The 14,357-nt window shown below is 36.5% G+C and overlaps 1 protein-coding gene across 1 annotated transcript; it reads right to left on the bottom strand.

Annotated features, from left to right (window-relative positions):
* Positions 1–1,527: 1,527 nt before the first annotated feature.
* Positions 1,528–13,847, bottom strand: DEX1 (defective in exine formation protein (DEX1)). Its single transcript, XM_087326883.1, has 14 exons — positions 13,717–13,847; positions 13,492–13,614; positions 6,784–6,894; positions 6,600–6,682; positions 6,398–6,515; positions 6,156–6,310; positions 5,485–6,038; positions 4,477–4,547; positions 3,964–4,220; positions 3,703–3,884; positions 2,827–3,110; positions 2,565–2,682; positions 2,266–2,448; positions 1,528–1,989 (listed from the first exon to the last, which is right to left on the bottom strand). Exons 1-14 carry the CDS (start codon positions 13,719–13,721, stop codon positions 1,678–1,680), a joined length of 2,556 nt encoding a protein of 851 aa, XP_087183009.1. The 5' UTR covers positions 13,722–13,847; the 3' UTR covers positions 1,528–1,677.
* Between the last annotated feature and the right edge of the window lie 510 nt (positions 13,848–14,357).

Genomic DNA, 14,357 nt, shown 5'->3' with positions numbered 1-14,357 from the left:
TCTATCTGCATATTAGTAGATTTGGGTGTTAGGACAGTAATGATTGGTAAGAGCATAAATCCTCGTATTATGCCAGTAATCATGGACCTCAAATTGCAAAGTTTATTGTTTTTCATTATGTTGGAGATGGAGCTTGATGCACATTAGGGCAGTTCGTAATCATCAACAAATTCTCTTTTCTACTAAACCCAGATTTCTCTTTATTGTATCATCTTGGGTAACTCAGTGGCAAATGAAGTTTGGAAATTCGCTTACATTGTCATTGATTTTTATAGAAATTTGCATTAGAAATACAAGCAGCATGCTTGCTTATTTTCAAAAACTACATACTTCTGTTCAATCAGAGTTGAGGCCTCATAATCACAATTAAGCACATATTTATGCTTAATTTGTAGATGAGATTATGAAGATTAGTTTACAATAATAGATAGAGTTTAGGGTTTAGGGTTTAAGCTCATCTAAATCCACATTTCATTGCCATCGTCAATATATTTCATATTGATCTCTTTTTCTTTTTCTGTTTTTTAGTATTGTTTGCCAGTATCATTACATGTAGAATTCCAAAATGCTTAGCAAAGTTGACCATCCTTATTTCTGTTAACTTTCTTACACTGAAACTTTATGCATCCTTTTACATGATCATGCATTATACAATGAAAATATATAATGCTCAGCACATATCTAAAAATATGTTATATTTTTCACAATTATTCAAGAAGTTACAAAGTCTAAATAGGCCTCAAGTAAACATGATGCATGCTTTAACTAGATCACAATTGAAGGATCTACTCCAACTTAAAATAAAAGTGTGCTTTGATTTGATTAAGTTTGAGACAAACATCAAAAAAGGATCTTGTCTCCTTGTTTTTTCTTTTTCTTTTGAAACATTTTACATCCACATCCATACAAGTGAATGAGTCCCTTCCTTCTCACAATTGTTAATTCCATGTGCCCGCCATGTTGGTTCCCCTATGGATGCTAATATATCATCATACATATGCATTAACTTCCTTTGTTTTCCTCTCTATAAGTGCATCTCTAGATCATCAACGTTGAAAATAAACCTGTCTAGCATACTTCAGATCCACTTGAAAGTTGAGATAGCATCTAATCATGACATACAAGCTTCGTTACAATCCTTCATGATATTTCACTATAACTTCAACAGCATTTGCATTACTGAAGTTATACATGCATAGAAAATAAAAAAAGAATACCATTAGACACAAGAATTTCATAAGTTTCTCATCAAAATACTGGAGTTTCAAAAATAAACGGTGTAGCCACTATAAACACAACTTATGAATGACGCCACTCATTTTAGTTATTGGTTGTCAAGAAGACATGGTCATGAGTGAGGCAATTTTTGCAATGATTGATCATCAAACAAACTAGGATAATATGGATTGAGAATACACATCTAGTACCAGCTGAAATTTAAAAAACTTTGGGAATAAAACTCCCATCTGAATGCTTACAATAGGGACCCAAAATTTCTTATATGTCATTGACTTTACATCACTAACATTTTCATTAAAATCCTCTTTAGTGAATTGTCACTAACCATATGATTCAATTGATAGGTTACAACTGGTTTCTGGAGAAGAAACTCCACCAAATTTTCCAGCATAATTTATGTTAACGTTCTCATGGAAACAATACATCAGCTATAGAAAATCACCTATCTCGAGAAAATGATGGAAGGGCAGCTCCTGTTTCAGGATGAAGCCATAACAAAATACAAAACATTCCCAACATTGGCAAAGCCACCATCCACTTCATCAATCGGTAATAATGCATATGGAAAGAGAGTGAGAATTCATCGGTGAAATAAAACCCATTCTTATCGATCATCTCCAAGATTACTGTCCCCGAAGACCGAACCGGCACACAGGGCAATCTAAATTGGTGTTTTCCTGGTTCATTGATATACTGAGACTCGATAAACCGCTTCTCGCCCATATAATTTCGTGGAACAAGAAGTGTCGCCTGTGGCAAAATATATATAAAAATAAAAATAAAAATATGAGAAATTTCTATTTAGCATTAAAAAGATCCTGATAAGCAATGGGTCAGGGGGTTCAACTCCCACCAGTGGAAACCCCCAGGTATTAAGGTGGAGAAATCAGATTGTGGTAATATTTTGACTATATGTATTGCTAATATAAACTCAATCCCACACACATACATATATATACAATTTTACAAATCAATATATTTACATGTATGTATCTATCACTGTAAGAGTGAATAACACAAACTCACCGTTACATTATAGGGTCCATGGCTACCAGAAGGTAAATGATGCTCATCAATAATATTGAACTGCACCCAGAAGCCTTCGCCCCCTTCATCGCGGTAACTCCTAGATGATGCAGAAATATATATACCTTCCCTTCTCGAACGAGATGCAAGAACATTTCTTCCCTGTGTTTGGGATGACCAAGACTGCAAATTTCACATATAAGATAAGTGATGTTATCAAATAAATTTGATCTTGTTTTGTAAAATATAAATAACCAATTCATGAGCACCACACGGATACAGTTCCAGACACTAGTTACCTTGAGGGGATGGTATGGAGCAGGGGTAGAGAAGCAGAATACATTTCCATTCATGGTTGAGACAATCAAGTCAAGATCATCCCCTCCATCAACATTATCTGCTAAGACCATGCTATACCTGTATTAAAATAATAAGGATTGAGACAGAAATTGGGATGGATAGATGTCGATATGAGGACAGAAAAAAACAGAGGAAAAGTCATAGAGATATTGAGACTCAGATTAAAACAGAGGAAAATGTCATAGAGATATCGAGACTCACGATGTCTCCCCAACATCTACAACATCAGCACAAGCCGTTGAACCATCGATGAGATACAAGTATCCATCGAATGAAGTGGCTACCAGGGTAAGAGTTCTTCTTTCTGAGTTTTCTTTGTTGAAGTCCACCAGAAGAACCGGTGCCATTACTCGTCCATGAGTGCGAAATGGGAATGGTCGCATTGTGTGCCCATTTGAACCTTTTAGGACATAAATGTTACCTGATGCAGTTGGAATTACTATTTCTGTATGCCCATCTCCATCAATATCCCCCACAGTAGGCCCCTGCAAAACTTTTAAATTTAATTAAGAAAATAGTACATGGATTTCCAACAATAACTTTTACTTTGTTAAGACTGCTATTGTTCTTTTAGATATGGTTGTGAACAATAGGATCTTATCAAGACAGTCGAAAACATAAAGGAACAGCCACTTATTATGTTACTAACGGATATTTAGAGAACCTTTTCTTAATATTGCTGATTGACATGACGCTTCTCCAGCATCATAACTGGCTCATGATTTCATTGCTATCCTAAAACTTCTTAATAAAAGGCTAAATATGCTTTCTATCGAGGGATACTCCTATTTTTAAATAAAGTAAGAATGATCTCTTTCATACATTGTGAAAATGTCCATAAAAAAATGCAATGTATGCTCTATCTAGTCTATCATCTAATGAACAATGGTTATGCCCCGAGTCTGAGTCTAGCTGAATGTCACATTGTTTTCTCACATAAAAGCCTGAATTTAAGCAGAATCTGGGTTGACTTGCTAATGCAGAATTCCTCAATTCTGCTAATTGCATCCACAACAATTAAAGCCCATATGTTTTCTTCAGTTAATAAACATCGTAACAGTTATATATATTATTTACCTGTGCAATGAGACTTTTCAGATGAACCTCCCAGAGTTCTTCTCCCTGATTGGTCCATGCAGCTACATTACCTCGAGTGTCTGTTGTAACTAACTCAATCTTACCATCATCATTTATATCAGCAGCTACGATTTGCCCTTGAATTTCGCCCATCAATAATGGAAACTTTTCTCGAAATTCACCTGTAACACATCCATATGAGTTTACAGAACAGAGCACAAACTGAAATATGTATTTGACAGTTTGTATCATATGATTGACCTCGGTGATCAAGGGCATAACAATAGCCATAAGATGTTCCAACAAGGATGTCCAGATAACCATCATTGTCCAAATCAACCAGAGTTGGGGATGAATAGATATATGCACGATATTGGCCATCATCAGTGCTAAGATCCAAAAGTTTCTTCCATTTCAGCTGTTTTGTCTCTAGATTGAAGACAATAATAGCACCCGCAACATATTTTGTGATATCAATACCATCCAACTCCTTTGCAGCTTCAGGCTTATCATAGTACCTGAAGATTTTGGTTTTTCAATTAAAACATAAATTTTGGAGAACTACAAAAATAAAGATTGTCTATTGTAAATCACAAACTTCACTTTGAAAATTGTGTCACAGGTAGCACTGATACTTAAGTTCAGTGGTTAGTGTCCAAATTTAGAATTAACTTGACCTGGTCAGATGCCTTAAAAATGCAGCTGGAAAGAAGAAAAGCAAACAATGCATAAAGTTATACTGAACTGAGCTATAAATCTAGTGAGACAACTTACTCACGATCAAAAAAATAAGAAGTGGCTATCACCATTTCATTAACACCATCTTTATCAATGTCAGCTATGACCTGAAACAACAATGTATAATGTTAGAACATGCAACTCATTGAATGATTAAGTAGACAAAATGCACAAATATTTAAACCAAACACGATGAAAATATCCTGTGCATTTGATTTGATATAAAATACATCATTTTCTATGTTATTTCTAATTTAATGATCAGATGGTGCACGGTTACTTTGTCCATAGAATAAATTGGGAAACAAAAGCTTTTGCACCAAGCAGAGAATGGCAAGCTAAGAAATAGCCCTCCTTGTGACCGTGAAGTCTAGACAAATGCACCATATCACCACAGTTGTTTAATAAATTTTCTTCAGAAATTAAATACTGAAGTCATTGGCCAATATAGTTGAATTGCCACTTAATATTCTGCCTATACAAAGATAGTAGTGCAAATGACCAAAATTAGTTACAGAGAAAGTGTCTTGTAAATCAGCTTTAAAAGCTGAACATTATCTCAGCAATGTATAGCATACAAATGAGAATGGCATGCTCTCCTTCATCATATTTGATGCAAAAGCTCTTCATAATTAATCTGCCAAGTTTGCTTTTTGAAGAAATAATCAACCAAGCTAGATAAAGATTAATAACTTTCTGCGAGCGGTCAAATAAACACTGGATATACTTATTAAGAGAGCAGAGAAACTGCTTTCCATTTAAAACATTCTTCCTTCACACAAAAACACAATACCACAGAAGGTTTCATTCACAACACTTGTCCAAACACAGGGTAGCTCCATATGAAATTTTCGAGGTAAATGATGAAGACTTGATGCCCATACCTGCTAGTGAATGCAATAACTACTTCTATCAAATATTAGACAAAAATAAATGCATAAAGTATCAGAACAGGAAGTACCAAAATGGTTTTCCTGAGGAAGAGGAATAACAGAGTCTGTTAAATCATTTAATGATCTGAAACATGAAGAGAAACTGACTTACAGGAGTACATAAGACATGTGCATCGATATTTACATAGTCCTCCTCCTTTTCATGCTGAGCTTCTTTCCAGTTCTCATCACCCCACATTGCCTCATCTACATAATCATCATAATCATATTGATATTCTTCCGTCAAACCATCCTCCATGTTCTCCTCCTCATCACGGAAAACATCAAATGAAGCATCAGCAGTATCTTCTAAGGCCTCTTGGTCATTTTCCACCGTCGGAGTATCATTTACACCCAAACCATCTTGAGCATCAAAAAGTCTTCGTCGGCCTTTTTGTACCGTGGATAACGTATCCAAATTTAAGGACCTATTTATAGAAGCAGCAGCCATTTCCAATCCACTGCCTAATAGTTCACTCTTCAACACTTCATCAATTTTCACACCTTCTGTCACCTTGGTAGTACTGACGGGCAGTTCACCTTCTTTCCTGTTGACTGTGTCAATGCTATCAATAGACACTTTTGATGCATTAACTTCAACTTTAGCATCAACGGGCTTTGACGTTGTAGTCTTCTCGATATTGTCCCTAGTTGATTTAGAATTATCTGCATTATTCATCAACTAAGAACCCAATAATTGGAGGGAAACAAAAGCTTGAAAGAGGTATACTTGATACTTCCAATAATAAAAAGGCTCCTCACAAAGGAATCTATCATGTTTACCATCAGGGTGGTTTAGAGTTTCTTCAGTGAGACCCTTATCATCTACATCAGAATGTGAACGGTCTGCATGATCTGTTTTTACACCCACATACCAATCCTTACGAACACGCTCTCTAGGCAGAGTCAGTTTCTCTGTCATTAAATAACCTGAAGGCCTTCACACACATGAAATATAATGTGAACTTTAGGAATTTCATCATCTTCCAATCCTGAAAAAAAAACACTATAAACATCTAATAGACCTGAAAAAAAGGATTTCTCCATGGTACGTTGCAACTGTTATTTCCCGAACTCCATCCCTGTCGATGTCATACAGTAAAGGACTTGAATGAACTGTAGACTGATGTGTTGCTGGCCAACCTGTATCCATATAAAACAGGATATAATTTCTGGAACATTACAAAACTAGCTTCAGCTTTACAATACAATAGAAAAGAGAGATACCAGGTAATTTTTCACCATCTGAACCATCAAGGACATCTATGTTATGCACAAAAGATGGAACAACCACCTCCATTCTCCCATCACTACAAAATATTTAACAGAAGAAGGGGCTACTTATCATGAACTCAGACAAAAGATACTCTTGCATTCTCTTGGCAGCTATGTTTGGCCTTATCATACATACCTGTTAATATCTGCCAGCAAAGGAGTCGCATATATGCTAGAGCTTACTTCTGCCTGCCATCTTAATTCAACATGCTGAGGGCATTGTGTATTAGTTAACGCTACTTCATCACTGTAGCACAAAGAAACTAAGAATCATTAGTATGAGGACAACTTGCAATAGGTGCTACATGAACACATACAGACACATGTTGAACACAAACACATCAGACAGCTACAACTCTTATGTAAATATGTGTACACAACTCTAGAATTGATGTACAAGTATATTTTCATAAGTCAATCCCAAAATGGCTTTTAAACCAAGCCATGGATACGGGCCACGGTTAGAAAGGTTTTAAACTAAAACTCTACTGTCTTTTTTTCCACCAGGACCAGTGGTACAAAGAACTGTTTTGGATTGACATGAGTCAGTTCACCGCTTTTCCCTGTATAGTTTTCTTTAGTTTACCTTCTTCTATAGTTATTTGAGTTTACACCCGTTTTTCTTTTTCAACTAACTTGCATTTACTAAGAATGGCCATAAGATGCCTAATATGCGTAATTTAACAATTTGACAGTATGGGTCTAACTGTCATATAGTTCATATTATATAAATCCTAATTCAAATAATTTAGGTGGAGTCCTATGTTGTCTTAGCTCAAGTTAACTGATGCAAAAGCACACAGCATTCATATCATGAAGTTTATAGAGGAACACCTTGCGATAAAATGTTACAAGGCAACATAATATCAATGCTTTACGTAAAGAATATTTGTGAAGCTTCTCTTACACGTAGACATATTATTTATATATAGACATAAATAATATATATATATAATCGCTGATCTGGGAACTATCATAGCTACCATAACATTAATGATATAGAAACAATACTGTACATCTCTCATAACTATGGTCTAATGCAGTTTCTTTGATTTGAGTGCTATATCATGGAATAATACCATAGTATATCGAGCTTTGCAAAATTTTCCCCAACTTCACTAAAATTGCATCGTGTAACCTCACCAGAAAAGTAGATAGGATTCAACTCACAAGACCTTTATAGAATGCCCCATGTCAATCATATAGCAACCCTAGATCTTGTTATGCAGTAAATTTATGCAATTGCATATAACAATGATCATACCATAAAGTTCACTTGAAGCACTAGGCCAGTAAACCTGCCTAAACCATGTACAGCTATTGAACTTGTAACATGTTTCATCTGGGAGTTGAAATTACATTGTGAAAAAATGTGTCATCCATGCGTCGAAGTCTACAAATGCCTAAACCTACATTGTAAACTATTGCAAAAGTGGATGTATAGCTAGCTCTCTCTAGGAGCTTGATTATATTTAGGGAAATATATGTTAGGTGTAAAGGCCCGTAGTTCACAAATTAGGTAATTATTCATATATGTGAACACATTGTTCACCTGGACAGGACACCTCCGTTTGTAATGTGAACACACCTCTTTCTTTGTAGGGTTAACTAATATAATAACCTTTTTTTTCTTGTATACCAATCAAGGCGGTTGGGTACACCCAAAATCTGTGTCTCTACTCTCTGTTTGCTGAACATCATCCCTCAATAGCTGCTCCCTCAAACATCCCTCTTTACCTTTAACTGGTATCAGAGCCAAATCTTTTTCCACTGCTTTGCTGTTTTTTTAGATTCAGAATCAGCAGAAAACACAGCTTTTTTTTCAATTCTTTCAGACCCTATCCTATTGGTCTTCTGCTCAATTTCTGAAGAAATCTGTCATAAATCTTGGGAGCAATAGCCTCCACTTCAACTGAAGTGAAAAACCTCTTTGAAATCAAGAGATGTGATGGAAAAGGTTTCGAATTGTGGAAAGAGCGTATGCTGGGCATCCTCTTTCTGAGAGATTGTGAAGATGCTCTCTTGGAAAAGAAACCAGAGAGCATGAAAAATGATGCTTGGAACACTCTGAATAAGAAAGCCATTACATATATTAAAATGGCTGTTTCTGATGAGATTCTTGTAGATATAAAGGACTTGACTACTGCCCATCAAGTCTGGGAGAAACTTAAGACAACTTACAAGAATATTAATCCTGTTAATCAGGTGCATTTGATGAGAAAACTTGTCAGTATGAAGCTTGATGAGTCGAAAGGTGCAACAGAGCATCTATCGTTATTCACAGGTACTCTATCCCAACTACAAGATTCAGGATTACCAGCTTTTGATGACAAGATCAAAGCTATCTTCTTACTTATGAATTTACCCGATACTTGGGAAACATTAGTTGTTTCATTGTCTAATAGCCCCAACTTGACCTTCAATGGTGTGCGGGGCTCTATTCTCAATGAAGAGATTAGAAGACAATCTAACGGAGAAGGTAGTGGTTCAGCATACAATATTAGGGGGGAGATATGATAACAAGAACCTAAATGTAGAACAAAGAAATAGAAGTAAGAGTAGAGGGAAAGGAAAGCAACAAGATATCACATGCTAGCAGTGTGGCCGTAAAGGTCATAAGAAACCTGATAGTAGATATTGGAAGATGGAACTAGAAAGGAAGAAGAATGTAGGAGAGAAGAAAAATAAAGATGATAAATTTAATACAACAGAGAAAGCTAATATGGCTTCAGATGTTATCATTGAAGACCTATCTAGTGAAGATGGTGATGTACTTTGTATTACAGGTGATGCCTTAATAGCTCATGTTCAAGACATACAAATCACCAAAACAGATGTTATTGATGCTTTATTGTCAATTGATGATGGATTGACACAGACATGGATAGTAGTCTTCGGAGCTTCTTTTCATGTTACTCCATGTTTGGAGTGTTTACCACATTTGATGCGGACAGTTATGGAAAAGTTTATCTTTTTAACAATAGTGCTTGCAATATTGATGGTATTGGCACCATACACTTGTCTTTGGATAATGGTCAAGAACTCGTGCTCAAAGATGTCATATATGTACCTGGCATTAAGAAAAGTTTGTTATCTGTAGGACAGATGGATTTGCATGGTTACACCATATTATTCAGTGGTGGATTCTGGAAACTTACGAAAGGATCTATGGTTATTGTGAAAGGTTGCAAAAAGGGCACTCTCTACTGTTTGCAATGTAAAGCTTTACCTGGAAGGTTTCTTGCTATTGCTGAATTTGACTCTCGTTTAGAGCTTTGGCATAAGAGATTAGGACATATGAGCCAAAAAGGACTTGAAGTCCTTTCTGCTCTAAAAATATTTGATGTTAAAGGATCAAAGCTGGTTTTTTGTAATGATTGTATATTTGGCAAATAAATGAGAAATCCTTAATATTCTGGAGTCTCTCGTAAACCAAATGTGCTAGATTTGGTGCATTCTGATGTATGTAGCATGCCTGTAAAATCTTTGGGCGGTGTTGCATATTTTATTTCCTTTATCGATGATTATTCTAGGATTTGGGTGTACTTGATGAAAAACAAAGGTGATGCATTTGGTGCATTTAAATCTTTTCATGCATTTGTGACTACCCAAAAAGGGACAAATTTGAAATGTCTTAGAACAGATAATGGGGGTGAGTTTACATCTGCAAAATGTAAGTCCTTTTGTGACTTATATGGTATTAAAAGAGAGCTTATAGCTCCATATAACCCTTCATCAAATGGGGTGGCAAAATGGTATAATAGGACCTGCTGTCCACAGCTAATCTCCCTCATGAATTTTGGGGAGAAGCATTAAAAACCGTGGTTCATATATGTAAATGTTCTCCCAACAAGTCCTTAAAGAATGGAATCCCTGAGGAGGTTTGGTCTGGCAAACCAGCCTCATATTCCATTTACGAATTTTCGGTTGTGATGCATTTGTACACATTAGAAGTGAGCTGAGAAACAAGCTTGATGCTAAGTCCACCATGGGCAACACATTAGATGTGAGCTGAGAAACAAGCTCGATGCTAAGTCCACTATGGGCATTTTTATGGGCTATGGTGATGAAGGTGAAATGGGCTATAGGATTTGGTTACCTCAGTCCAGAAAAATTGTACGCAGCCGGGATGTTGTTTTTAATGAAGAAAAATTGCTGAAAAATGCTTGTTCCTCTATTGAGAACTCTAAGAGTGTTACATTTCAGCAATTACAGCCATCCACAAAATCTGAAAATAAACCTCATGATGCTATACCAAAGGTTGAATATGATGATCGACAGGTTACCTTTGAGCCAGAAGAAGTTGGACAACAAAGAGATGCTCATGAAGGTCTTGGACAACGAGGTGAAGGTACTGAACAACAAAATATAGATGTTGAATGACATGCTAGACATGGTTTGCAACAGCCATAAAGCACTGAAACTGATTTTCCTCCAGATTTAGAACCAATCCCAGAAAATACTGATCATTGGGTACGTAGGTCTAATCGTTTAAGGAGGCAGGTATATAGATATGACCCCTCTTTGCATTATGTCATGCTGTCAGATGAGGGTGAGCCTCTTACTTATAAGGAGGCAATGTCATGTGAACTTAGCAGTAAGTGGGAGCTTGCAATGCAAGAAGAAATAAAATCTTTGTATGCAAATGATACTTTGGATATTATGTCCTTACCTGAAGGAAGGAAAGCTCTTCCGAATAAGTGGGTTTATAAAGTAAGGAAAATTGAAGGGAAACCAAAATACAAGGCAAGATTAGTTGCCAAGGGTTATGCACAGAAGGAAGGTATTGACTTCCCAGAGGTCTTCTCTCCTGTTGTGAAGATGACCACACTTCGTGTGCTATTTGCTCTCACTGCAATGCTTAATCTGGAGTTTTACCAAATGGATGTAAAGACCGCTTTTTTGCATGGTGATATTGATGAAGAGATCTACATGAAACAACCTGAGGGTTTTGTAGTCCCTAACAAGGAGCATTTGGTATGCAAACTAAAACGTAGCCTGTATGGCCTAAAACAAGCACCACGACAATGGTATAAGAAGTTTGATACTTTTATGCTTTCTCAATGTTTTGATTGTAGCTATGCAGATCATTGTTTATACACGGAAAAGGATATCAATGACAGTCCCATCATACTCGTTCTATATGTGGGTGATATGTTGCTAGCTGGGAAAAGAAAGACTAGTCTTGATGCTCTAAAAGATAAACTGAAATCGGTCTTCTCTATGAAAGGTTTGGGAAATGTAGAGCATATTTTGGGCATGAGAATCAGTAGAAACAGAAAGGGCAAATTGTTGTTTTTGTCACAAGAAAATTACAGTGAAAAAGTACTTAACAGATTTAATATGGCAAAAGCAAAGTTCCTTGGAGTTCCTTTGCCTTCATATCTTAAACTTAGCAAGGCTGATTGTCCAGAGGATGAGATAGAAGTCAATGCTATGAAGGGAATTCCTTCATATTTTTGTCATTGCTTATGTAGTGGGAGTTGTCAATCGCTATATGTCTAATCCCGGCAAAGCACATTGGGAGGATGTCAAGTGTATATTCAGGTATCTTAAAGGTACACGGAGAAAATGTTTATGCTATGGGAAGGGTGCATTAAGTTTGCAGGGATATTGTGATGCAGACATGGCAAGTGACATGGATACACGTAAGTCTACTAGCGGGTATATATTTACGGTTGCTGGTGGAGCAGTGTCTTGGTGCTCCAAATTGCAAAAGATTGTAGCACTGAGTACTATTGAAGCTGAATATATTTCAGCTACAGAAGCTTCAAAGGAAGCTATATGGCTCAGAAGACTTGCTGAAGATATTGGCATGTCTGTTAGTACTCCTGTGTTAGGATGTGATGGCCAGAGTGTTGTGTATCTGGCGAAGAATGCCATGTTTCATTTGCGCACCAAACACATTGATGTGCGACATCACTTTATCAGAAGTTTTGGAGGATGGTCTAGTCACATTGACCAAAATCAAAACACGGGATAATCCTACAGACATTCTCACTAAAAGTCTTGGCAAAGCTCTACATGAGCATTGCATACAGTTAGTGCGAGTTACTTGAATGTTCACATTGGACCTTTAAGTGGGAGGTTGTTAGGTGTAAAGGCCCGTAGTTCACAAATTAGGTAATTATTCGTATATGCGAACACATTGTTCACCTGACAGGACACCTCCTTTTGTAATGTGAACACACCTCTTTCTTTGTAGGGTTAACTAATATAAGGGTTAACTAATATAATAACCTTTTTTTTCTTGTGTACCAATCAAGGTGGTTGGGTACACCCAAAAGTCTGTGTCTCTACTCTCTGTTTGCTGAACATCATCCCTCAATAGCTGCTCCCTCAAACATCCCTCTTTACCTTTAATATATATAGAGGTGTTCACATCCCTGGACCCTACGCAAGTATGTCCATCCTAGTCATCTACCCAAAATATCAGAGCCATAGAAGATTGGGCTATGATATTGACGTTCCCAAGACCACAATCATTGTATCCTATAATGATTATTTGTGAGATCTACCTCTGAACCATAGACCTTTATAACATGTCCAATACCAAATAAGAAAATTTCAAGGCTCTCAGCTATATTTAGTTCGTAATCTATGGTAGTGTTCCTATCACAAAGGTCGCCACTGAACATTCAGGTCATTCAATTCGTCCTCATTATCTACTATTAATACCACCAGTGTCATAAAACACAGGTATGTTATGAATGTTGAAATGCATCACAATATGAAGTAGCATGGCAATACATGGAAGGAGTGAATGAATCTTCGACACAATCTGCAGGCTCGTATAATCAAATCAACAAAGAAATAAATGTTAACAAGCGTTGGAAGAACTCACAGAATGGGATAAGGTAGCTGATCGTCAGTGGCCTCTCTCTCTCTGAACTTGTTACCATTCTCTTGTTGAGCGTTGAGCCTCAGGATGAGCGCTGAGAACAGAAGAAATTTGAAGGATAAGGCCCTGAAAAACCACATTCACAGGTGAGATTTGAGGTGAGAGAAAGAAACGGAAAGGCAGCGGCGCTTCCCGCGAAATGGGAGTAGAGAAGAGGCACAGAAGAACCTCATGGTCTTCGAATTCCCCACCGGATCTCTAGATCAACTTCCCGTCTTCTTGGTTGTAGCCGAACATCGTCTCTCTTCTCTGTTTGTCTGTCTGTCTGCAGGAAAAACAAAACTGGCTGAATGAATGAATCTTTTTCTTTCTACTGCTAATACATACATACATGTTTGTCTGTCATTTACATATACATACATACATACATATGTATACTGTATATTATTTACTTACTTACAAACTACATACATACAATATTGCACTGCTACGGTCTACTCCTTTTTCGTTATATACATACATACATATATGTATATGTATTTGGAAACAAATGTGTTATAATGTTTCTGTGTTATAATGTGTTATAATTTTTCAGTGTTATTATGTGTTATAATAATGTGATAGATAGGAAAAAATGTGTCACAAGTTAGTTTTTTAAATTAACTCAATGAGAGTTTAAGACCCGAGTTGTGTTTTGCAATACTAAGGTTGTGGGTTTGATTCAAATTAATTTGTTATATAAAAAAAAGTCTTCGTATTTTTACTTAGAGATCATCATCCACACAAATAGGTTGCTCAACAAAATGGTTTTATGACATCGAAATTGTCCCACGATACGATCAATGAAAGATGGCATTGCTATTTGATCC

The sequence above is a fragment of the Azolla caroliniana genome, unplaced genomic scaffold (assembly GCF_043228905.1).
Source record: "Azolla caroliniana isolate FFs.n. ecotype wild unplaced genomic scaffold, voAzoCaro1.0.p SCAF_11, whole genome shotgun sequence".
Taxonomy (NCBI): domain Eukaryota; kingdom Viridiplantae; phylum Streptophyta; class Polypodiopsida; order Salviniales; family Salviniaceae; genus Azolla; species Azolla caroliniana.
Note: the sequence above shows the minus strand (reverse complement) of the source record. Positions and strands in the feature narration are given on the sequence as shown.